Genomic DNA, 25,169 nt, shown 5'->3' on the forward strand with positions numbered 1-25,169 from the left:
GTCACTAATGTATGGCTGGTCAATCTCGCTGTAGCAGACCTGATCTTCTGCTTGACACGAGTCACTTCTCTCATCAAAAGCATTTTCTATGACCACTGGCCTTTTGGAGTTTTTCTCTGCAAGTTCAATGGTTTCTTCAAGTACGCCAACATGTTCTGCAGTGTTTTCCTTCTGGCTGTCATCAGTGTGGATCGAGCGCTTTGCATTTGCCGCCCAGTGTTCACCAGAAAACGACGGACGTTATGTGCTGCTCGTGTGGTCAGTGTGGGAGTTTGGATTGCGGCGGTGGTGTTCAGCTCACCGTACTTTGTGTACCGACAGGTCTTCCTTGGCAAGAACAACTTGAGCCACTGCTCATTCAAGGTCAGAATGGCTTTACAAATTACTGCATGTGCCACCCTTCATTAGCTTGCATAAAGATTAATTTTAGTATTATGTATTTACAATTGCATTTTCAGGAGAAAGGAGCAGCAGAAGCAGATGGCAGTTCGGCAAAGTATGTCTACTATTTCATTCGTTTCATCTGTGGATTCTTGTTGCCCTTCCTGGTCATCCTTATCTGTTACATATTAGCTGCTGTTGGGATACGCAGAACACGGCTCTCTGGAAAATCAAGGCCTCTTCGGATTCTTGTCGTATTGGTCTGTGCCTTTTTCTTATGCTGGGCCCCCTACCACTTTATTGGGCTGGTCAAGTTGGTGAATAAAGACAACGAGGCAGTAAAAGAAGGATGGACTATGGTTTCAAACTTAGCCTATTTCAACAGCTGCATTAACCCAGTTCTGTATTTCTGCATGGGACTGGATTTTAGTCGACGCTGCAACCAAAGTTTGTCTGGGGTTTTTCGCAGAGCTCTTATGGAGGAAGGCCAAAGTCTCTCACAGCAAGGCACTAGAGAAGAAAGCTGTAATTCCATTCCAAAGACGGCAGACACTGAGTGTGAAACTAAAGTTTAAGAGATTAATATCTAACATCTAGATTGATATCTAACTAAATGAAAAGTTAATGCACCTCAGTGTCTGGTCTTCTAGCTAGCTTGAATCAGTAGATGGAGCCTTTATATTGCAAAATGCTCAAATTGAGGTAATTTGTAATGTTACATACATTAAAATTTTCTCATACAAATGGTTATGTGACAATTGTAAATTTTTATGGTTATGTTTGCCTACACATGTTTGATGGTTAGTTAACAGGATGACATATGCAGGAAGAGAAAGAGGAAATTATTTGTGGCTTAATATGGGCAAAAGGGCACAATTTTTAGACCAGGATTGCATTATGACTGGGCTTAATCTGAGTTCATTTTTTATTATTCATTTTATTCCTGTTATATTTGCCTGTGCAATAAATACACAGTGTATGAAAAAGGTGTCTGGTGCAATTACTCTTCATTAGAAAAAATCTGATAAAGAATTTCAATAGTTCAAATTCTGACGTCTTCTGTGATTAAAAAATTGAATCAAAACCCCTAATCCTTTAGCATTACTGAGCACACTTAAATAAATCAACTAACATCTGCAGTGACACTGCAACATTAAAGGTTGAGCAGTATTGCAAAATAACAAAGAGAACAAAAAATGTCCATAAGACATTTGAATAATAAATACTACGTTGCTCAGAAGTGAAGTTAAGAATAATTTTGCAGAATATTGTGTGATTTTGAAATAAAATATTTTTGAAAAATGAATTTACATATTTGCCTAACCACTCATATGAGATGCCAAGTAAGATATTTGAATATGATTCCTCTGCAGTTTTGAATGAGTTGCTTTTGAAATAAGCTACGTCATAAAAAGCCGTCTTGAAAGTAGACCTCTTATTAAATGACTTATGCATAGTACATAACTAACAGCTTATTAAATTAATGATTCAGTTACCAGAAATTTAGATTACAAGTTAGTAAACTGAGCTCAGAAGACGCGAGCAAACATAAATTGCGTTCTGTATGGGAATCAGACGGTAGCTAGATCTACAGAACATAGCTGCTATAGTTATCACTTTTTACAAATGAACATATTACAGTTGCATATTGTATACTAATATGATAAATTTTGAAGCTGGTAGTAAAAATATAGAGTAGACTAACATTTATAATATTTACATACATTATCATATTTACATCGCAAACTAATTAAAATAATCTTTACATAGCCAGCCTACAAGTTCTCCTTAAAGTCGGCAAAACGGAAGTTGAGATTGTCCTTTTTTTCCTATTGTGACGTATATCAGAGTGAAACGGCTACTGAAATGAGAAAAAATGCAGGGCGGGGCTTGATTTCGTCCTTCGGGAATTGATTGGATCGTTGGAAGTTGGGCATTTCTAACAAAATGAAGGCAGAAATGAGACAGACCCCGATAGCCCCGCCCTCACGCCATAGCACATGACAGGAAGAGAAGAGAAGTCGTTTCAAGGGGGGAAGGAAGGTTAACATACTTGATTAAAGATTATGAGGGCACATGAATTAAAAAAAAAAAAAAAAGTGCACAGATAAACCATTTATAATAAACACTACAATATTACATATAAAAATAAGAATTGTACATTTTGATTTCATGGCGACTTTAAAAGGCTGTACCTTTATGAACCGTTAAGCTGAACATTAGCTTTTTAACTTTGACTTTGGTCGAATTAACTGTATTTATAACACATTTTATTTGTTTCACAAAAATAGTTTCATGTCAAATAATAACTGGCAGACAGTACCTCCACACGCCCCCTAAATCACAAGACTCTTCCAGGGTCTACCTTGTTGTTACGTTTTGGTTGTTTGTTTGTGTACGTACCAAACTTGAACATACAATATAAATACATTAATAATATATGAATGTTCCAAAGCCACACTTCACTTACACCATTTGTGCTTACGTAAACAAGTAAAGATGTATACTTTTGTGCATGTTTCCTCCCTCTTCCTGCCTTTCTCCTCTTTGTCTGCAGCAAAGACATTTCTGAATGGCCAGATCAATTACACTGAAAAGGGGAGAGGAGAGCAACTGCAAGTGATGTCAATGAACGAGTCACTGATTTATTAATGAGCATAGCAAAATGACATTTTAACAGTCAAACACAGTGTTTGACTCATTCACAAAGGATCATCCAGTGTTGTTTCCTTGAGGGTTTAGTCTGATTTGTGAAAACGCTGATTTGTACAGGTAAGAACATTAGCATCATTTCCTCACCAGATTGTCTACAATTCTGTATAGTTTTTACTATTGCTTTGCTATGCAGTCAGTGCAATAAATGCTTGCTAAAATTGTCAGGTTAAATTTGTATTAATATTTTGCTCCACAACATCTCATTTTTAATACAGCCAACATACTGTATCTGAAGCAAGACAACAAAATATGCCTTGGTGTAACATAACTATGATTTATGAAATCCTACATGTTTGTATCTGTGATTTCATAGAGTAATTCAAAATCTATAACTCACACGTACGACTGCTCTTAAAAACATAACATGCAACATGACTTTCTACCACCAGAAACATATCGTGGTTGCATCTTCTTGCAAAATGATGATAATTATATCTCAGAACATTTTGAGGGTACCCATGATGAATTAACCATTCAAGTTAGCTTATAGAAATTGACAGCAAGACTGTTGTTTAAACTGCAATAACATTAATTGTGATATCTGTCTTGATTGTAGAATGACCTCCAAAACAACTCTTCTCCTCCACACCCACTCTGAGGTCTCAAACCACCATGCAAACACTACAGTGGACATTGAAGCCATTATGAATAAGGTTAGCATTGTCTTCCTCACCATCATTGTTCTTCTCGGGACCATTGGGAACTCTGTGGTCATCTGGGTGGCCGGCTTCCGCATGAAACCCAACGTCACTAATGTATGGCTGGTCAATCTCGCTGTAGCAGACCTGATCTTCTGCTTGACACGAGCTATTTCTCTCATCAAAAGCATTTTCTATGACCACTGGCCTTTTGGAGTTTTTCTCTGCAAGTTCAATGGTTTCTTCAAGTACGCCAACATGTTCTGCAGTGTTTTCCTTCTGGCTGTCATCAGTGTGGATCGAGTGCTCTGCATCTGGCGTCCAGTTTTAACCAGAGAACGACGGACGTTATGTGCTGCTCGTGTGGTCAGTGTGGGAGTTTGGATTGTGGCGGTGATCTTTAGTTCACCATACTTTGCGTACCGACAAGTTTTTCCTCACAAGAACAACTTGAGTCAATGCACACTGAAGGTCAGAATGACTGCACAAATATATAAATAATCATATATATGCATGATTATATAATGATTATATTTATTAAATGTTTATGTATGTCATCATTTAGAATGACAACATTTTTCATTTCATTTGCAGCACAAAGGAGCAGCAGAAGCAGATGGCAGTTCGGCAAAGTATGCTTACTACTGCATTCGTTTCATCTGTGGATTCTTGTTGCCCTTCCTGGTCATCCTTATCTGTTACATATTAGCTGCTGTTGGGATACGCAGAACACGGCTCTCTGGAAAATCAAGGCCTCTTCGGATTCTTGTCGTATTGGTCTGTGCCTTTTTCTTATGCTGGGCCCCCTACCACATTCTAGGGCTGGTCAAGTTGGTGAATAAAGACAACAAGGCAGTAAAAGTGGGATGGAGTATGGCTTCAAACTTAGCTTATTTCAACAGCTGCATTAACCCGGTTCTGTATTTCTGCATGGGACTGGATTTTAGTCGACGATGCAACCAAAGTTTGTCTGGGGTTTTTCGCAGAGCTCTTATGGAGGAAGGCCAAAGTCTCTCACAGCAAGGCACTAGAGAAGAAAGCTGTAATTCCATTCCAAAGACTGCAGTTTCTGTCACTTAAGTCTAAGAGTTTTTAACTCTCTTTTTCTTGTTTATTTGTCAGGTCTATCATATAATACAAAATTTAAATGCATTTTTATTAATATTTAACAATGAAATTAATGTAACTAAGTGTCTGGTCTTCTGGCTAGCTTTGATTAGTATGAAATATAATGTAAAATTCAAATTAAGATAATTTGTATTGTAATGCATGTGATATAACATGTATTTATGTATGTTCATGCAACAGTAGGCCTAATACATTTTAATGATATGTTATGCTTGGTAAATGCCATGTCTGTTTGCTAAACAATAGCATGATATATTGAGGCAGAAAGAGAAAGTGGAAATTATTATCAGCCTAACACTGTGAAGGGACACATGAAGATTGAAGACCTGATTGAGGACACATGAAGACTGCATGACGATTGGGAGCCATCTGAGTTTTTTTGTGTGTAATATTTACCTGTGCAATAAATGCATGTGCAAAAAACTTCTGCTGCAATGTATCTTTGTTAGCAAAAACATTTTTTTCCCAGTTCAGATGTATTTTGTGTTAAAATGGTGAATTGAAAACCTAAACATTTGGGTCCTCATGGCATGGCTGAGCACACTGAAATAAATCAATTAATAATTGCAATGATGTTGCAACATTAAATGCTGAGCGATATTGCAAAATAACATTGTGAGCAAAAGATGATTTTAAGTCATTTGAATAATAGATACTACAGTAGGAAGTATCATTTCATAGAATGTGAAATAATTTTTGAAAAACTAATTTGTATATATTTGTATAAACACTCACATCACTGTAGTACGGAGCCCCTAAAGGGACCTTTGCAAAAATAAAAAAAATACAGACTTTCGCGTGCTCAAGAGAAACTTTTGCGTGCGCACGAGAAACTATCGCATGCTCCCGAGAAACTTTCGTGTGCTCCCAAGAAACTTTTGCATGCGCGCGAGAAACGTTTTGCGAGCTCACGCATTACAGTTTCCGGTTGCGTCACTCTCTGCCGTCTTAAAGCCCCGTTCACACTAGCTTGTGGCTGCATGTCGCCAGGGGCTGGCGATGAGGTTGCTAGTGGGCGTTCTCAATACACCGAAGAAAACAAAAGCATGGAATAGCGTTATTTTACTGACAAATGTGAGAGCGCATATGGTTCAAAACGCAGCAGCCAGGCTATTGACTGGCACTAAAAAGTGTCAGCACATTACTCCTGTGCTTGCCTCTCTCCACTGGTCTCGACTGGTCCACAGTCTCCCTCTCAATATTAGATCTTCCTCTTCTGTTTCTTTTTTAAAATCTTCCCTAAAAACTTATCTGTATTCTTTATGTTTATATTTTTACATTTGTCTCCAAGGTTTTGATCCAGTGTGTTAATTCTGTTTTAATTTTGTTCTAATTTTGTTTTATTACCTCTCTTCAGCACTTTGGTTGCAACTTCTGTTGTTTTGAAATGTGCTTTATAAATTAATAAACTAAACTAAACTAAACTAAACTGATGGCTGACCCTAGACAGTAGAACACATTTTTTTTAAAAAAGTAGGCCTAATTTTCTTCAAACACATGAAATATTGATCGCTTTTTAGTTAGGTAATTTCATCTGCATTTTTTTTTTCATTTTTACTTAAAGATAATTCAAGGAAAACTTGCCATGCTTAAGTGGAAGATTTCTGCCACCTGGTAGAAATACAAATACTATTTAAATGAATGTCATGATATTCCCACTATAACCACTAGATGGCAGCAGAGGATCATTCATTGTCTCATTTACCATTTCCACTCCGTAATATAGCTCTTTTCACATGCTTTGATTTTGGATTTATATTTAGATATTATAAAATCACTATTATAACATGTTGAAAATCACCTCTTTGTCAAAGTTCAGCATTGTTTATACGAAGTATTAAGTAGTAAGAGTTTTCACAAAAAAAAAACTCTACTTGATCTACTTGAATCACACAAATGGCCTATTTTGAATTAAAAACGGCAATTTTCGGCGAAAGTGTTTTCATAAAAGCCTTATTTTTATGACTTTTTTCTACTAATCACATGGGAAAACAGACTAGGATCATACCATTATGTGAAAGAAGGAATGGGGACACAAGCTCTGAAGATAGTGAGTGTAGTGGTACAGGCCAGGTACACAGAGCGACAGAGAGAGACGGGGGAGCCGGATTTAAACGCAAGCACGTTGGTTAAGGTAGGAAGACACTGCATTGTTGCAACATTGGTCCGCTTAGAGAGAGTCTTCTCAAAAACAGGACAAATAATAACAGAGAGGAGAAATCGCATCAGCACATCCAAGCTGAGGCATCTGATATTTCTGAATGCCAACCTGCACTAAAGACTAAAGTGTCTTACTGTTAAAGGGGTCCTATTATGCTCTTTTACAAAGTCTTGATTTTGTTTTGGGGGTGTACTAGAACAGGCTCTCATACTAGGTGTTGAAGTTTTTGAAAAGTGATTTCTGTTTGTAACTTTGCAGATCTTTTTAATGCTCAAACAGCAACATTACAGACTAACTAAAGTTGAAAAGTGAAAAAGCATAATAGGACCCCTTTAAGACTTTTGCCTTTATTTATTTGTTTGCTGTAGTTCTGTGTTCAATTGTTCAATTAAAGTTTTATTAAAATGTTAAATAATAGTATGTATTTTTTTTTTTGTAACGAAAAAAAAAAGCATAAAAATAAGGCTTTTATGAAAACACTGAATAAAAAATTGCTTACCAACACACAAACCATTCACAATTGCTAAATTGGGCTAAAATAGAAGGCTCTGAGCGATACTAAATAAAGAGCCATTTGGGAGCCGTAAGAGCCAGCTCTTCTAAGGGAGCCGAGCCGAATCTTTGAAAAGAGCCGAATTTCCCATCACTAAACTGCAGAACCCTTATGTTATGTCACAGCAGTCTCAGGAGAGCAGCGCCAGGCCAGCAGCGTCAAGCCGGAAGTGGACGGAGCAACAGTTATCTTACTAAGCATAGCGCCACGTAGTGTTTTGGATCACTTCAAAGTTTTAATCTACCTTGATGTCAAGTCAGCATTTTTTTTATAACGATTTAATCAGATGATAGATAGATGAGGTAGCTGATCAAAAACAAGGTGAGATTTATAAGGGTTTCATAAAACAAAGCTACTAATACAAATGATGTGTTGTCACATTCTTATTCCAGGAGTAACTGAATGATATTCTATTATTTTCGAATTTTCCACAACAGTTGGCTGACTCCGTTGACTGTTGGATCTTCATTTTGATGGTGAGGAAAAGGAAGAGAAATGAATATATACATAGAAAGGGACTTTGATGATGCATGGCAACAACTCCATAAATGCAGTTATGCCCTAAAATTCAAGATATTGGGGCAAAAATGCTCCTGTAGGAGTTTTTCTTTGTCTCATATTTATATAAGCGATATCACACAAGCAGCGAGAGCAATCACACGAGTGCTGTTTGTCCCAAATGTGATTTTACACAACAGTTCAGTAAATAAGAAGTTAATATTGTTATATTTTACAATATAACACAATTATATATACAGTTATATTATTGGGTATTATATATTATATACTATATTATTGTGTAATTATATTATTGTGTTATATACAATATAACAAAATATTGTCTGTTTTTGCTCTGTTTTGCCAACAAAAATATTACCTATAAAGCCACAGCAGAATTGTTGTGCATCTTAGAGCAACACAGCGGTGTTTAGTTTTTTGAATGAATCCGCGTTTTGAATGAATCGGTTGAACCAACGATTCAAAAGCCCATTCATAAAGTGAGCCGTTTACTGAATTCCTGAATGAATCAGCCATTTGAATATGGGATTACATCTCTGCCACAATTCTGCGTGCGAAGGATCATATTTTGAGTGCGCAAAAGTGCGCTTTGCACACACGCGAACTGAGTTTTGTGGAGAAAATGTTTGTCTGCAAAGAAGAAAGTATTTCGAGTGCACGAAAATCTATTTTGCATTTAAAATAAGTTTTTAGATTTGTGCAGACCTTCTCTTTTGCACCTGCAACGTTTCACTAGCTTGCTCACCTGATGCCTGCCGTCAGTGCTCTCTAAATGCCAACGGCTCGCTTGCTCAACACAACCCAGCGTTACAATATGCCATAATTCCAGCCAATCTGAGACAAGGCTGCTAAATTCTGATTGGCTGCCTTGACAACCAGTCACAACATTCCTTGCATTACCTTGACAGCAGAAGAGGAAAAATACAATGCATGCATAATTATTATGCAAGTTGATATTCTGATCATATTTTTTTCCAAGCACATTTTACCAATTCCAAACGACATCAATCTTAATAACTACTATTAATCTTGTATTTAATCATTTATAATTGATATATAATTATTCATGAAGGCAGTCGTGGCCTAATGGTTAGCGAGTTGGACTTGTAACCCAAAGGTTGCAGGTTCCAGTCTCAGATCCGGCAGGAATTGTCGGTGGGGCGAGTGAATAACCAGTGCTCTCTTCCACCCTCAATACCACGACTGAGGTACGAGTATGGGTCACCATACTTGGCCACACGTCACTTTGCATCACTTCACTGTTGCATGCTCGTTCTTTTTGCTCGCGATTTGATATGAAATGATACAGGCTACAGCGCGCACTGCCGCATTTGTGCGTGCATCTGAAAAGCACTTGCTACGAGCACGGTACCTATACCGGCTGACAGGACAGGAAAAATCTGACATCTCATCTCACCACAGTTCTACTGAAGCTCCCTCATCACCTACCTTCTCCGCGTTCGTTATAGCGCCTGGCGCAGAGGCGAAGTTGGAGTGCGCGTCTGAAAGTCTCCCGTTTGATGTGGTCGTAAAGACGTTCTGCGTCTAAATAAACGCAATTCTTGTCAAGAAAAAAGAGACAGAAGCAGCAGTTGTGAGTGGGGTGGCTAACCCTAGCTCTGCCCCTGCGTTAATTGCATTAAATATTTTTAACGCGTTAAACTGACTAAATTAATCGCCTGCGTTAACACACTAATTTTCACAGCACTAGAATGTAGGCAAGTGGTCAAGTGCAAAGACGAAAGTGTGGGTATTTGGATAGCCCCTAAATCACTTACCTTTTACATTGGCCTATGAAGGATATTCAAAAGCATAGACCTTTATTAATTACATTTTGAACATAGAAATATGAAATGATGGGGGAAAAATAAGTTATGCAAGCAAGTGACTGGGAAATTCCAAAATTCAGGAAAACATCATTCTTCTTCATCGTCTGATATTGCTTAACTATATCATATGTTCTACATATAAAAAACAAGAACAGACAGACGTCACATCAGTGGCACTGCATTAGAAAATGGACGTGTGGTGTGAGAGTGTGAAAACAAAGTTAACTGTTGGTTGGCAGCCCCGGTTATGATACTTACATTGCAAAGCAATTAAAATAATCCTTATTGGTACAGAGTCATTTAGTTGTAAAGGTGTCCTTAATATATTTTTATTTGAGAGGGGCAATTAAGGTGAACATTATCGTTTTAGCTTTTTTTTTTTTTAGCTTTTGGTTGAAGTTGAACATAACCTAATTGTACTTTAACACAGTCATAGTTTGAGGAAAAATAATAATTGGTGAACCCCCTGTACCACAAGGGGAACCTTGAATCACAAGACTCGTTTTAAAGAGATCACCCTAAAATAAAAAATTCTGTCATTAATTACTCACCCTCATGTCGTTCCAAACCCGTAAGACCTTCAACCTAGATATTTTTGTTGAAAAGTGAAATATTTCTGACCCTGCATAAACAGCAACTACAGTGGCGTAGCAGACCATCATTTTATGGAACTATGAGAATAATTTTTGTGTGCAAAGAGAACAAAAATAAGTTTATTAAACAGTTTCTGCTCTTTCGTGTCAGTCTTCGATGCTCATTCACGAGAGCACCACAACGCATGCGTGTTCATTCCTCTGCTTGCAAACAAGGCACAGTGCATCAGGGTTCTATGTCAGAACGCCGGCTCCTGCGTCAGCAACATCACACGCATGCGTCCTGGTACTCTTGTGAACGTGCGTCACATTATGTTAACGATGTCCTTACCTTTCTGGGCCTTGAATGTGGTAGTTCAATTGCTGTCTATGCAGGGTCAGAAAGCTCTGGGATTTCATCAAAAATATCTTAATTTGTGTTCCGAAGATGAATGAAGGTCTTACGGGTTTGGAACAACATGAGGGTGAGTAATTAATGACAGAATTTTCATTTTTGGGTGAACTATCCCTTAGAGTCTAACAATTTTATTGTGTCTTTGTGTATGTACCAGATGTGAATCTGCAATAGAATAGGCCTATAAAAACATGAGAACACACACGCATTATATATATGATAAATCATGGAAGCCCGTTTAGCAGGAATGTTTATAACCTTAACAGCCCAATTGTTTTGTGTTTTAAGAACAACAGTCTTTATTATTATGACTGCATACATAGCATGGCAAGACTTAGTTAGAGAAGAATACTGAATAATAAGGTACCATCCAAGACGGGTTGTGTCTGAACAATACAGAACTGCAGCAAAGTGACAGCAAATCACAATATTCACATGTTTCCACAAAAACCGACCATAGAGGACTTCACAAAACCAACATCAATGAAAAAGCTGCAAAACCTTTAATGACAGACACCAATGCTAAAATCTGAAAAAGATGATGTCATGATCATAAAACCTGAACAGCTGGAGCACCAAGATGAACTTCAACATCTGCCCTGGCAGTTCAATAAGCTGACTTGAATTTGATCAAACCATTATAAATTGTTTTGTAGCGAAGAGTGAGAAGTTGATTCCCTCCTCCAACATCTTTAAAGCAACTAACAGATGTTTTTATAGACACCATTTGCCTTTAATATTTCTTCCAACCTTCTTAGAACACACTCATAAAGGGACAAACAGGAAGGGGGAGGAGACATACACAATTATATATCATTTTTGTTTGTGTAAGTCTCCTCCCCCTTCTTTGTCTGAAGAGAACCAGCCAAAGAACCAGCCACTGATTGATTTATCAAAAAATGGCATTTTAGTCACACAAAGCTCCAGCTGACTCATTCACAAAGGATTACTGCAGCAGTGTTTCTGTTTTGTAAAAACAGGTAAGAACACCAATTCATCACCTGATTATTAATACTATATATATATAACATTGCAATTACAGACATCCCAAATGCATGCCAATCCCAAATGTTTGCATCCACGATTTTAGGGAATAATTCAAAATCTATAATAAACCCAGTTGTGTTTATCTTGCAAGATCAGCAAACCACACTTTGAAACTTGTGGTGTAACGATTATGATGGGGGTTTTCTCTTGTCTGATTTAAGATTATGGTGCAACCTATACATGCAAAATAATGAAAATGTTTTCTCTTTGAGCATTTTAGAAAATCCTGTGGGAACCCATGGCAACTTACTCTTTCTCATTGTAAACAAACAGATCTATTGATAAACAGAACAACTGAAGGAACATTAAAACATTTATCTGTCTTGATTGTAGAATGACCTCCAACACAACTCTTCACCTTCACTCCCATCACCATGCGAACATTAAAGTGGACACTGAAGACATTGTGAATAAGTTCAGCATTGTCTTCCTCACCGTCATTGTTTTCTTCGGCACCACCGGGAACTCTTTGGTCATCTGGGTGGCCGGCTTCCGTATGACTCATTCACAAAGGATTACTGCAGCAGTGTTTCTGTTTTGTAAAAACAGGTAAGAACACCAATTCATCACCTGATTATTAATACTATATATATATAAAATTGCAATTACAGACATCCCAAATGCACGATTTTAGGGAATAATTCAAAATCTATAATAAACCCAGTTGTGTTTATCTTGCGGTTCTTGCAAGATCAGCAAACCACACTTTGAAACTTGTGGTGTAACGATTATGATGGGGGTTTTCTCTTGTCTGATTTAAGATTATGGTGCAACCTATACATGCAAAATAATGAAAATTTTTTCTCTTTGAGCATTTTAGAAAATCCTGTGGGAACCCATGGCAACTTACTCTTTCTCATTGTAAACAAACAGATCTATTGATAAACGGAACAACTGAAGGAACATTAAAACATTTATCTGTCTTGATTGTAGAATGACCTCCAACACAACTCTTCACCTTCACTCCCATCACCATGCGAACACTAAAGTGGACACTGAAGACATTGTGAATAAGTTCAGCATTGTCTTCCTCACCGTCATTGTTTTCTTCGGCACCACCGGGAACTCTTTGGTCATCTGGGTGGCCGGCTTCCGTATGAAGCCCAACGTCACTAATGTATGGCTGGTCAATCTCGCTGTAGCAGACCTGATCTTCTGCTTGACACGAGTCACTTCTCTCATCAAAAGCATTTTCTATGACCACTGGCCTTTTGGAGTTTTTCTCTGCAAGTTCAATGGTTTCTTCAAGTACGCCAACATGTTCTGCAGTGTTTTCCTTCTGGCTGTCATCAGTGTGGATCGAGCGCTCTGCATCTGGCGTCCAGTGTTAACCAGAGAACGACGGACATTATGTGCTGCTCGTGTGGTCAGTGTGGGAGTTTGGATTGTGGCGGTGATCTTTAGTTCACCGTACTTTGTGTACCGACAAGTTTTTCCTCACAAGAACAACTTGAGCCATTGCTCGCTGAAGGTTACTGCATGAATCACCTTGCATATTATTATGAAATTAATTATATAATAAAATATAGCAAATATGTAAATGTGTATTTATAATTTTGTTTTCAGGAGAATGGAGCAGCAGAAGCAGATGGCAATGCAGCAAAGTATATCTACTACTGCATTCGTTTCATCTGTGGATTCTTGTTGCCCTTCCTGGTCATCCTTATCTGTTACATACTAGCTGCTGTTGGGATACGCAGAACACGGCTCTCTGGAAAATCAAGGCCTCTTCGGATTCTTGTCGTATTGGTCTGTGCCTTTTTCTTATGCTGGGCCCCCTACCACTTTATTGGGCTGGTCAAGTTGGTGAATGAAGACAACAAGGCAGTAAAAGTGGGATGGAGTATGGCTTCAAACTTAGCTTATTTCAACAGCTGCATTAACCCGGTTCTGTATTTCTGCATGGGACTGGATGTTAGTCGACGATGCAACCAAAGTTTGTCTGGGATTTTTCACAAAGCTCTTATGGAGGAAGGCCAAAGTCTTTCACAGCAAGGCACTAGAGAAGAAAGCTGTAATTCCATTTCAAAGGCTGCAGACACTGAGTGTGAAACTAAAGTTTAAGATAACTTTTCTTAAGCAAGTTTTTAGATGAGATTGATAGCATGAATATTTTTCTTTGCTGCGTGCACTGTATCTTCTGCAGTTTCAAATAAGAGCCAAATAAGCACATTTACTGTACCATTATTGTCAGATTATTTTCTGGTTTGAAATATATTTAAATATAATTTTGGCTTTGAAAAGGTCAGCCTTTCCCCATACAAATAAATAGGAGCTGTACTTGTCTGCCTATTCAAAAATAAAGTTTAAAATTCAAGGAGATATAATGCATTTTCTCAACTATTGTTGACACAAGTATTTTAACATGACAAGTAATAATAATGACAAAACAAGAACAGAAGTTTAAGTGAACAGCAAATAAAATAACCGTGTAACATTAACCACATAACTTATTTATGCTGCAGTGCATGCACCCTTAACATTTCAGCAATATTGTTCAATATGAAATTATTTGTTACTAGTTGGGACAACATTTAGAGGAATTGTTTTGGTTTGTTGGTTGTTGGGTTTTTATATAGTTTTGTAATAGAAAGTATGGCCTTCTTTAAAAAAAAGTAAATTTTACTTGGTAAAAAGATTTAAAGAATTGTTCAAATGAGGAATGACCATTTCTATGAATAAAAGAGGGAAAGCAAAAACATTCTGAAATGAATATTAGAAAGAGCTGGCATGATAAAACTAAGCGCTGATAAAATTGAATAACTGCAAAAAAATAAATAAAAATGTGTCCAGGGTCCCAAAATACGCCCATTTACTGATATATAAAAATGTAAGCCCTGCTTAAAACTTTTTTTTACTCCATTTTTCTCACAACTGTTTAACACAGGATGTGCCACACTTGCTGACTATGTATTTGAGCTGGTGTGAAACTGTGAAACAAGTCTGTTACTCATGGCCACATGGTGAAATAAATGCTTATGAACAGTTGCAAAGAGACTGCAATGCTAAAAGTGAAATGATATTGCAAAACAGTTACATAGAACTACTAAAAATGTGTTTGTGAAGTGAAGTCATAATGTATTGCAATGCTACAATCAGTGTTGGGTGTAACTAATTACTAAGTAATTAGTTACTGTAATTTAATTACTTTTCCCTTGAAAATGTAAAGTAAGGGATTACTCTTATTTTTTCTGTAATTTAATTACAGTTACTTCTTATGTAATTGAACTTAATACTGTGTATAGACTGTAGAACACTTATATACAATACAATAATGGATGAAAAACTTTTTGGAGAGAGTAATTTGTACAGTAATCTAATTACACTGTTGAAGATGTAATTAGTAACTAGTAATTAATTACTTTTTTAGAGTAACTTACCCAACACTGGCTACAATATACCAAGAGAGAAATTTCACAGAAAATGATTAGATGTAGAATTTTATTGAAAAAAAAATGTGAACAGTGAAATAAACATTTGTGAAGACTGGTATATTTATCTGTGCAGAATTATACAAATATATGTGCATGTGTAAAAAACAACCTTTAATGCTGTTTTAAACTATTAATTTGTCAGTATATTTTTGCTTCTTGCAGTTTTATCTTCTTTAGGTTAGCGACTTCCAACCACTCTCCTGGATTCATACAATCTGTGGGCACACATGTATAATATCCCTGCAAAAGACAATTTTCAAATCATAAACTTTTAAATAAGTGTGAATATTTCTTCTAGTATCAACTAAAAATAAAATAAATACATGAAAGAATAAGCAATTATATTTACTTAGCTCTTTTTGTTTTAACCATTGGTAGGTCACCATATAGTTAATAATGAGAACGGGCGCACTTATATATTTATTGTGCTTGTCATAAAGATGGCTGTAAGAGTGATGCATGAGTTTGGTCTGCATGCACATCCTGTTTTTATTTTTGTGTGTGTGTGACACAACTTTATCAAGAGGTCAATCAAAGTCCTTTGAACCACATCCTCAGGCATATTATTTTCATTCTGTACCACGAGAACATTTCATTACTTTTAAAACTCCATAAAAACTCCCTTTATTATGTTCTAGCATTTGAACTTTTGTGAGTCAATGCAGCCCTTTAAGCAACAGAATGTGCATTATCTACCTTGAAATATCAGTTTCAAAATCGTTCTGATGGCACACTGACTTCTAATAAGGCAAATGGCTTGTTTCTTTTCCACGATTGCTTTACGGCAAAACCAAATGCACATCTACAACTATGCACTGTAATTACGACAGTGTATTCCACTCACATAAGGGGGATCCAAAGTTGCAAAAATACACAGAACTACATAGAGTTGCTTTAAATTGCAGTCTATGAGGTATTCTATCACCTGCAAAGAAGGTCATGAGCATGGCCACCCATCCCAGTATGTAGGACCAGGAGAAGCACCAGTCTCCGAAACGCTTGCCCAGGAAGCTTAGGGTTACACCAGTGTAGATAGCCATAGCCAGCAGCACAAACAGAGCTGTGTGTGAAAAAAGTGATGGATTAAAAATGGACAGAAGAAACGTAGTGCCATCTATATTTTTTACTTTGAGAACAGTTTTTATTTATATTTAAATATGCTAAAATTGCACATTCTACAGCTCATTGTGCATGTTTGTGACTCACTGGAGATGAAAAGCATGATTCCTGTTGCAAAGGAACGACTGAATCTCTCAAAGGCAGAAAAATGGGCAAATGAGAGGATGCCTGCCATGATGCCCGCAAAGCACGCCATTCCCGATAGGATCATGAATGCCCGTGTGGCATTCCAGTATGCTGGGGAAAGAGACAAGAAACGTTCATAAAAACAACAGTCAGGAAGGTTATGTTCATTCTCCTCTCATCCCAGCCAATTCTTATCACTGTTTGTCTGATTTTTCTCATTTGATCTTTGAAGAACTGTCCCTGCAGAATCACCTTGAACGAACCAGAGTACAGCTCCTGTAATCTCAGATGCCAGGGGTACAACTTTGGGAGCACCTGTTCAGAATACGACTGTGCAAGGCTCAGACAACTCAAACCAGAGTATGGAGCTCTGTATGGCAAAAAGAATAAAGCACTGCCATCTACAGGCAAAAATGGTCTAAAAGCTCAAATGCAGGTGCCAGATTTATTGTATAATGATGTTAGGGTCTCTACATCTGACTTTTAACTTCACATTGATTTAAAATAGCCATGAAAAATGCATATTATAGACACATAAAATATGTTTCTGGAGTTTGCATGAAGACATTTGCTTACCTATACTTGCTGTCTGAATGTAGCATTTGTTGGCCATGCAGTACCTCCACAGGCCCTGGTGGGCATAGCTGCCTGAGAGGCGATACTGCATCCAATAGTCTGTCGCTGTGGAAACCACTATCAGGATGTTCCCAATAATGGCACAGAACAGGCCACCGCCCATAAAGCTGTACATCCTGACACACGCTGTGACTATGCAGGAAGGAGATATGCACTAAACAGATAGGAGAGACGTTTTAATTTTACACACACAGATGCTTATGCGCAAACATTCATAAATGGGACATAAAAAAGACTTCTTCAATTAAAACAAAAATATAAATAAAACATCTAAAATCAAAAATTGTTTCTCTTCAAACCAACATTTGGCTAAAAGGATAATTAAATATGAACATGTATTAATATTAGTATATCAAAATAACTTTTTTTTAAGTTACTCAATTTAAACACAAAAAGCATTTGCGCATAGATGTTTCAAAAATAAATTTGCAGAAAAGCATTACGAATTTGGTAGCAATATCTACTTTTTAACCATATTCCTCAAACTTCACAATTGCAGATTTCTTTACACTTACATTAATAATTTTATTTATCATGTATCATGTAGTGTGAGATATACACTAAACAGATAGGAGGAAACAAACTCTTAAACTAATACATAAAAAATATAAATAATACATTTTTTGAAAAAATCAAACTGGTTTTCTCGTCAAACTATGGCTAAATAAAAATGTCCCCATCTTTTAACAAAATGTGTTCAACACAATTAAACATTATATAAAATTAAATAATAACATGTATACATATTCATATACAAAAAAAAATTAGTTTCTCAATTTAAACACAGAAGCATTTGAGCATTTTTTAAATACATTTCCAAAACAGCATTATGAATTTTGTATTATAAGCAATATCTACTCTTTAAAAACATTCCTCAAGCTTTACAATAATAGATTTCTTAATAGTTGCATAATTCATTTCATTTATCAAATTTCTTCACACAAGAAGCTTAAAAATATGGATGTTACAGCTTTTTCTGTATACTTCAATATATTGCAATTGAGAAACTTGTCTTACTTAAACATCCGAACTATTTTTGATATTCCAGGTTAGAAAAAACATTTCTGTAATGTATGTAATGGGCATACTTATCGTAAAATAACTACCAGTTCCATTCACACTGCATTGACGTTTCAATCAATGAATCGAATATTAAGAATTACAGATAAACAAAAAACATCAAAGTTTTTCATCGCTTACCTTGTTGCTTCTGAGGCAAATCCCTCTTTGCTTATCCTCTGGGGAAAGAGGGAGTGAGAGAGTGGAGAGGGAGAGAGAGATATTAAGAGGCAAAAGAGAAAAAGACAACCTCTGTTGCCCTTTTTTGTTGATGGTGGCAAAATCCTTTAAATGCTACCTCCTCTGTCCCTGAAACAAATACACTTGAACTGGTTAGGGCAGGGGCCCTGGTGTGTCCGACTTTTCACTATGAATATGCATGATGTCAATGGTCCTCCTTTTGTTTGAAGAGTAGACTGTTCTGTAGCTGCACATATTCAAAGGATTGCTTTGGTAAAGCTGTCAGTGCAAAATGCTGAGTTGCATGCTTGCTTTGACAGGGGCCACAGCGTGGATACCCATGGCATACCTATAGTTTAAAGTGCAATAAACTCAATGTTTCCCATTCCCAAATCAAATTACTGATTCAATTTCAATATAGTTCAACCACGAGGGAAAATTGCATCTGTAAATATGTGAATGAATCAAGTCAATGCTTATGAACAAGCTTTTTATAGAGAGCCCATAGGAATGCATGTGACTTATTTGATGTGCCAAAAACAGGTTAACTGTATGATTGACAATCACAGCTGTTCAATCAAATCACATGACTTTATTTTTTACAGATTACATTACTGTATACAAATGTACTGTTTAGTGAAATTCCTGCTTTACAACAAAGCAAGCAGTAATACCTCAACAATGCTGCAAAATATCCATCCACCCATTTTCTACACTCTCTTATGGAGTGCTGGAGCAAAAGAAATCCACATATTAAATATTTATAAAGAACACATATATACAATAAACAGAATTAAAACACCTGTTAACAATAAAGACACTGAATAACTGCATGGTCAACAGGACAGTTACCACTCTCTTCAGTTATTCTCCAAAAGCACTAGACACTTGCATTTTAAGAAACCTTTATTCTGTACTACAAATGTCAGGTTAAATAAAACCTTTAATCTTTTATTTTGGGCGTGTCAGTGAATGCTGAATGAAAATGATAAGAAATAACAGAAAAGGCTTGTAGGGAAGAGTTCTAGTGACAATCAGTTTAAAGTATCTTTTGTGGTGATGTTTTGCCAAACATGTCTAAAACTACTTGGATTTGTCCTCCCATAAACATCAGATTTATATTAAGTAACTGGCCACCACACAATTTTCCACATTATTTTAATTCAGAAAATATGGAACCCTTGAGGTATGAGCTGGAACAGCAAAGACTGCATGTGTAAATTCATCTTTCCATGTTGTCAAATGTCTTTGGCTTCAGCTGTTCATTTAATATTATGGTATTTTTAACTATTAATCACGTTAACTTCTCAAACTACGTATATAAAAAATACTGCGTAATTATGACATGGCTCAAAAAAAAAAAAAAGACATTTGGTGTTGATTTCAACAACTCAATTTGCCATACAGCACAGTCTCGTGGCTACAGCAGTGCAAGTTCAGGAAAATAGAGTAGCACTGTTGGGAAAACAACGCTTTTAAAAATGTATGTTTATTAATGAAAACTTGTTACGCGTGTATATCGAGTAAATTCTGAGCATTTATGTAAATTATGTTAGCCAGTTTATTCACATTAGAGCTTAACAAATGTCTATTTCCTATCCACCACTCTTGCATTCGTGTCATGTGGTTTGACCAAAAGCCCGGATTGGATCGCGGGGTCACCTGAGAAAAATCACCACTCGTCATATTCGTTATTCCTCGTGCTGATGTGACCAAAAGGAAAAATCGTATATTTTGTGCACGTTATATGTTTTGAATTTACACACGACCAGGTTCTAAATCGTGGCGAAAACACAAGGTAAGTTTTCAAGTTCACTTATTTATGAAATGAGATTTCGAAGCATCATGCCATTCATCATAAAACTCGCGAGGCTGTAATAGCGATAGGCTAGTTAGATCTAATTTGAACTTCAATTCCCAGTTTCAGCGTTGAAAGTCTATCGCATTAATTTAGACTCCTTATTTGTTCTGTTTCTACCCCGTACCTGCGAAATGCAAGTTCTTTCAGAATACGTACACAACCATGGACGTGTTGTTATATCTATCAACCAAACATGTTTTATTGTTCCTTTATTTCAACCTAAACCGCACTTTGTTTTTAAATAAGGACTCCACTCCATATCTTATTAACGGCAGCGCTACAATGTGGCTGCTTGCGGATGGATACGTGAAGATCGATAGCAAAGCAATACAGCGCGGTTCGCGAAAACGAGATTTTAAAGTTCAAAACGCCTGTAAATAAACTGATAAATAAACCCAGTGTTAACGTGGGAGCAAAAAGTCTGAAAAGAAGCGACTCAACAGGTCGAGAACTCGTCTAGACAGAAGGGCAGGAGTGAGTAACATACGCAACAAAGCCGCGCAGTGAGCACAACAACAACCGGTACACCTTCCTTCTTCCTCCACAGCGGTCTCCATTTTAACTCCTCGCCCAGCCTGCACCTCACGTGTCCTGGACTGTCTTTCTCACATGACCCGTGTGTTTGTCCCCGTGATCAGCACTTCCATCTCCCGTATTTCAAGTGCCGCTGAATATCGCATTTTAAAATCCGTTCGCCTTCATGGATATGCTCGATCAGAGCTTGGACACCTCGACGAGGTGAGAGCGCGTCCTTTGTACTGCCAACCTCAAGGCCCCAGTCAACAATTTTCTGCTGTTTTCATAGTAGGACAGTTAGCAATCCTCTTTTAAGTTTATTTCTTGACTTTTATTAAGTTTTATGCATGCCATTAATATAGTAAGTTAAACGTAAGATACGAAAAGCACGAAGAAAAACAACAGCTCGCAATCGTTTTAACATCGATGGTCGACATATTTATATCACTATTAGCCCGATTGCTAATTTGGTGATTTTTGTCTATCCTTGGTATTTGAAGAAAACACAACTCCAAGCCGGTGTATGTTTGCTTTTAACAATAGTCTTCAAAATTGATCTTTTCTAAAAAATGAAAGACATTTTAACTGATATTTCAAGTAGAAATGTCGTGTGTAAGTTAGTACTGTCGGAACAAAAGCTCTCCAGCAGTTTAATGCATTAAACTCCCTTCAACCTGCAACCAAACTGCAGTCTTTTCGTCCAGAGGCTTTATATGCATTCAGAAGTTTTTGTTTATTTAATCCCGTGGTGTTTATTTGGCTATATATATATATATATATAGAGAGAGAGAGAGAGAGAGAGAGAGAAAACGTTGCTATTGGTATTTTTGAATTTTGCAGACCACTTTAAAAACTGTGAACGGTCTTTAGCGATGAGAAGGGGGGCGTTCACCGTTTGTCCATCAAGTTAAGGAGGCAGATCTTGATGATCTAGGTCAGATTTATATCTAGAACATCTTTTCCAGTCATTTGGAGTTTTTAATTGATTTTCAAATAGTTCAAACGCCTCTATAATTTATTGCATCAAGACTGAATGAAGTAGTTATGTCCGATTCGTTAACGAATCGTTCTTTGAGTCGGATCTTTTCAATGAATCGGTTCGCGATTCTTTCAGAAATCTGCCTGAGCTGTTCTTGAGTGAAAAATAAAAAGGGTATTTAATAGCATTAGGACAAAATTAGTCACATTAAAATAATTATATCTAAATTTAAAACACTTTCTTTCAAAAGAAAAATGTACATTTTATTGTTATTTATAAATGCGAATTATATTCAGGGACTAAAGGATCGAAACATAATTTTAGAGTAAACACTTTTATTGTATATAACATTATTATTTTTTTAGCCAGTGTTATGAATTAAGCATTTAGCAGAAATGACTGCCAAATTTCCATCACTTGAATGTGCCAAAAGCCTATATGATTTTGATCTGTATCTCCACAGTTTCCTTTGAGTAGTTTTGTAACATGACCCAAAACATTTGCTCTTTCTCTTTGCAGTCACGAGAAACAGGAAACAGAGGAGGTTGTTCAGCTGCAGGAGGGTAAGTAAAAACAAGCATGTGCGGATGCAGTGAGTGATGCATATATCCATATACCACTGTTCGTTTGTGGTGCGTTTCTCAGGAGAGGGGGTGGGAGCGGAGGAGCAGGCAGCGGTTACCATAGCGAGTGTCCAGCAAGCAGCAGCCTTTGCAGACCACAATGTTCAGTACCAGTTCCGGACAGAGAACACTGGTGGACAGGTCAGTGTGACCTTTGACCTTTCCAGGGTTCAAACTGGGGTGACTCTGTAATAAAACATGACCTGGAGTACTGTGTCTCAGTAACGGATCTTATGAGAATGCTTTTATGAACATTTTCACTTCATGCTATATCAAAAGAAGAGAAATTCAGTAAAATGACTTCTTAAAATCTGTGTGTGAGCCTTGTGATGGACTGGCCATTCATGCAGGGATTTTCCTTGCCTGTGGCTCAAGACGCTGAGTTAGGCTCCATTATTAGGCAACCCTAATAAGGACAAAAAGGTTTGGATTATAGAATGGATGGATGGACTTCTGAAAAGATTTATTTAAAGATACAGCTCACAACTTTGAAGGCATTTTTAAAATTATTTAAAAATTTCAGAACGAAATAAAGTTGACCTTACAGAACTGGGCTAATAGTACTCAACATCCCACCTATAACTGTTGCGGGGAAGTACAGTTTCATAAAACTTCAATGGCAAATTTTCATAAACAGCCCATTTAAAAATTTTCAGAACAAAATCAAGTTCAAAGAACAAAATAAAAAATGGTCTAAAATTAATTAAATATAATCTAGAATTACAGTAAAATTATACTTTATAATCAAAAGAAGGGGTGAGCCACTGGCTCAAATTACCCCACTCCTACCATCTTAACAAACTTGTATCATCCAGCAGTTTAGAGATAACATCACGCTACATTACTATAGCCTCATATTATAACTTTCTAAAGCACAAACACATGCATGATATTTTTTCAAATTTTTCTGTAATTGTTCAGACACAAAAAGCAAAAAGAGTCCTTGAAAATAAAAAAGATCACTTTGAACAGCAAAAAAACAGTTTTTGAACCTAAATGTAGTTACAAATTATTCCATGGGCCTCTCTCCATGTCAGGGTTAGTAAAATGGCTAACTCCTCAAATATGCGTGGTCATATCACCAATCTTGTTTATGGTTGTCTCGAAACAAGGGGTGGCTCAACTTCCCCACAGGCTCAAATCACCTCGCTCTCCCCTATAGGCATTATTTTAGCTAACTTATATTCTAGTATGTAACATCAACTGTTCATTATAATTCGATTCCTGATCGATAAAATCAAGTCCAATCCTGCTTTTTTCTTTACTGTTGAATATCCTGTTTCATTAAGAAATGTCAAACTATGAAACTAGGTTTCAAATGGGAATTCATGTTTGCTTTAATGCATTTTTGTTATTTAATTCCACATAGTTAGATTATGCAACTTAAAGATACAAAACATTCTTACAAAATGCACCTTTGTGTTCTGACCTGATACAGGTGACATATCGTGTGGTCCAGGTAACAGAGGACCATTTGGAAGCAGCAGGAGATGGAGGAGCGGCAGTCAGTGTAGTGTCCACAGCTGCCTTTGCGAGCGCACAGCAAGCAGTAGCACAGGTGTGTATGGAACAGACTGGATGAAAGCATGGAGTAAAGCAATAAATGAATGCAGTGTCCAATTTGCCTGCACGTCTCTCATATTTCTGTATCTATCTTTCTATAGGCTGTCATCCAGAACCCTTTCAGTAATGGAGGCAGTCCAGTGGGGGAAACGGTGGGGGGAGAGACACGCTTTGCCTACTTCCCAGCAGCAACTGTCAGTGACGGTACAGCTGTCTCAGTGCAGGCCACGTCTGATCCGACCCTCACACAGGCTGGAGGTCAGTTTCACATGCCAAAGTCCAAAAACAATGTTTGCCATTGACACTGAGCATGTGCTTATTGAAATAACCTATTTTACCGGTTTACATGTAAATCAATAACCTGGCAATGCAAGTAAGCTGCATTTAGAAGAATTGTATATGAGTTGTGATGGTAAATTAAGCATTAAAACCAACAGAGTACTCAAATGTCAGTGGGAAACATGCACAGTTTTTACGACTGTACCACTTGTCCTATGGCTGCACGAAATGAGAACATTTTTTAAAATTTTTTTTATAATTTCTTGGGTCAGAAATGATTAAGAATTTGCAATATGTTTCCTCCTCACCACCACAAAACACTCACTGTGGCTGGACGCACTTAAATCTGCCGTAAGGATGCTTTCCGGTCACAGATTACATATGCTATAAACAAACAGAATGCAGGTTAAGGTGTTTACATGCCGGGAGAAATTGGGGTAATGTGCAAAATTCTATGAATCTGTGTCATTTGGTTTGTTTAAGCCGTTTATGACCTTATGAAAAAATAAACCAAATCGGTTTAACACGCATGACCGCTAGGGTTGTGACGGTGAGGAAATTTTCCCACCGGTTAATCGACGTGTGACAACACCGGTAATACCGGTATCACCGCGGGGGCGGGGCGTTCCCTCTTTTCCTCGCTTTACTTCTCTTTTAAATGGCTTGTAAAAGTGGTGTGCTTCACTTTCAAATAGCGGCAATTCGGAGTAAAGCAATTGTTCGTTTGAATTTTCCCTCTTTTCCTTGCTTTCCAAATAGCTTAAAAGCGCCGTGCGCATTTTACTTTCACTTTCGAATTAGCGGCAGTTCGGCGTCAATTGCTTGAATGCAACAAC

General features: G+C 37.1%; 5 protein-coding genes across 7 annotated transcripts in view; 4 read left to right on the top strand and 1 right to left on the bottom strand.

The window, feature by feature from the left end:
- Positions 1–956, top strand: part of LOC107739622 (C3a anaphylatoxin chemotactic receptor-like) — a 3,504-nt gene extending 2,548 nt beyond the window's left edge. The window contains exons 3-4 of the mRNA XM_016551786.1: positions 322–363; positions 459–956. Coding sequence (XP_016407272.1) covers positions 322–363; positions 459–956 — 540 coding nt within the window. The remainder of the gene's footprint in view (positions 1–321; positions 364–458) is intronic.
- A 2,697-nt stretch (positions 957–3,653) lies between these two features.
- LOC107739585 (C3a anaphylatoxin chemotactic receptor-like) lies at positions 3,654–4,814 on the top strand. Its single transcript, XM_016551749.1, has 2 exons — positions 3,654–4,205; positions 4,329–4,814. The coding sequence occupies exons 1-2, from the start codon at positions 3,654–3,656 to the stop codon at positions 4,812–4,814; spliced, it is 1,038 nt and encodes a 345-aa protein (XP_016407235.1).
- Positions 4,815–12,892: 8,078 nt separating this feature from the next.
- On the top strand, positions 12,893–14,022 carry LOC107739586 (C3a anaphylatoxin chemotactic receptor-like). Its single transcript, XM_016551750.1, has 2 exons — positions 12,893–13,429; positions 13,525–14,022. The coding sequence occupies exons 1-2, from the start codon at positions 12,893–12,895 to the stop codon at positions 14,020–14,022; spliced, it is 1,035 nt and encodes a 344-aa protein (XP_016407236.1).
- Positions 14,023–15,400: 1,378 nt separating this feature from the next.
- On the bottom strand, positions 15,401–18,722 carry LOC107739623 (lens fiber membrane intrinsic protein-like). Of its 2 annotated transcripts, XM_016551787.1 has the most exons (6): positions 18,474–18,722; positions 17,214–17,427; positions 16,890–16,952; positions 16,599–16,748; positions 16,318–16,452; positions 15,401–15,632 (listed from the first exon to the last, which is right to left on the bottom strand). In XM_016551787.1, exons 2-6 carry the CDS (start codon positions 17,386–17,388, stop codon positions 15,571–15,573), a joined length of 585 nt encoding a protein of 194 aa, XP_016407273.1. In that variant the 5' UTR covers positions 17,389–17,427; positions 18,474–18,722; the 3' UTR covers positions 15,401–15,570. The 2 variants fall into 2 exon arrangements, with proteins under 2 accessions (XP_016407273.1, XP_016407274.1); XM_016551788.1 differs by lacking the exon at positions 16,890–16,952 and having other exon boundaries at positions 18,474–18,717.
- Positions 18,723–20,619: 1,897 nt separating this feature from the next.
- The window catches only part of usf2 (upstream transcription factor 2, c-fos interacting), an 11,092-nt gene continuing 6,542 nt past the window's right edge, over positions 20,620–25,169 (top strand). The window contains exons 1-5 of one of the 2 annotated variants that reach the window (XM_016551668.1): positions 20,620–21,111; positions 22,388–22,431; positions 22,514–22,632; positions 23,930–24,049; positions 24,156–24,312. In XM_016551668.1, coding sequence (XP_016407154.1) covers positions 21,074–21,111; positions 22,388–22,431; positions 22,514–22,632; positions 23,930–24,049; positions 24,156–24,312 — 478 coding nt within the window. In that variant the 5' untranslated portion in view covers positions 20,620–21,073. The remainder of the gene's footprint in view (positions 21,112–22,387; positions 22,432–22,513; positions 22,633–23,929; positions 24,050–24,155; positions 24,313–25,169) is intronic. The other variant, XM_016551669.1, reaches the window with a different exon arrangement.

Source organism: Sinocyclocheilus rhinocerous, unplaced genomic scaffold (genome assembly GCF_001515625.1).
Source record: "Sinocyclocheilus rhinocerous isolate Xijiao unplaced genomic scaffold, SAMN03320098_v1.1 scaffold314, whole genome shotgun sequence".
Taxonomy (NCBI): Eukaryota; Metazoa; Chordata; class Actinopteri; order Cypriniformes; family Cyprinidae; genus Sinocyclocheilus; species Sinocyclocheilus rhinocerous.

Coding starts and splice junctions, on each gene's coding strand:
- LOC107739585 (XM_016551749.1), top strand. CDS start 3,654: ATGACCTCCAAAACAACTCTTCTCCTCCACACCCACTCTGAGGTCTCA. Junction 4,206..4,328: donor TGAGTCAATGCACACTGAAG/GTCAGAATGACT, acceptor TTTCATTTGCAG/CACAAAGGAGCAGCAGAAGC.
- LOC107739623 (XM_016551787.1), bottom strand. CDS start 17,388: ATGTACAGCTTTATGGGCGGTGGCCTGTTCTGTGCCATTATTGGGAAC. Junction 16,953..17,213: donor CATTCAGACAGCAAGTATAG/GTAAGCAAATGT, acceptor TATTCTGAACAG/GTGCTCCCAAAGTTGTACCC. Junction 16,749..16,889: donor TGTACTCTGGTTCGTTCAAG/GTGATTCTGCAG, acceptor CTCTTTCCCCAG/CATACTGGAATGCCACACGG.
- LOC107739586 (XM_016551750.1), top strand. CDS start 12,893: ATGACCTCCAACACAACTCTTCACCTTCACTCCCATCACCATGCGAAC. Junction 13,430..13,524: donor TGAGCCATTGCTCGCTGAAG/GTTACTGCATGA, acceptor TTTTGTTTTCAG/GAGAATGGAGCAGCAGAAGC.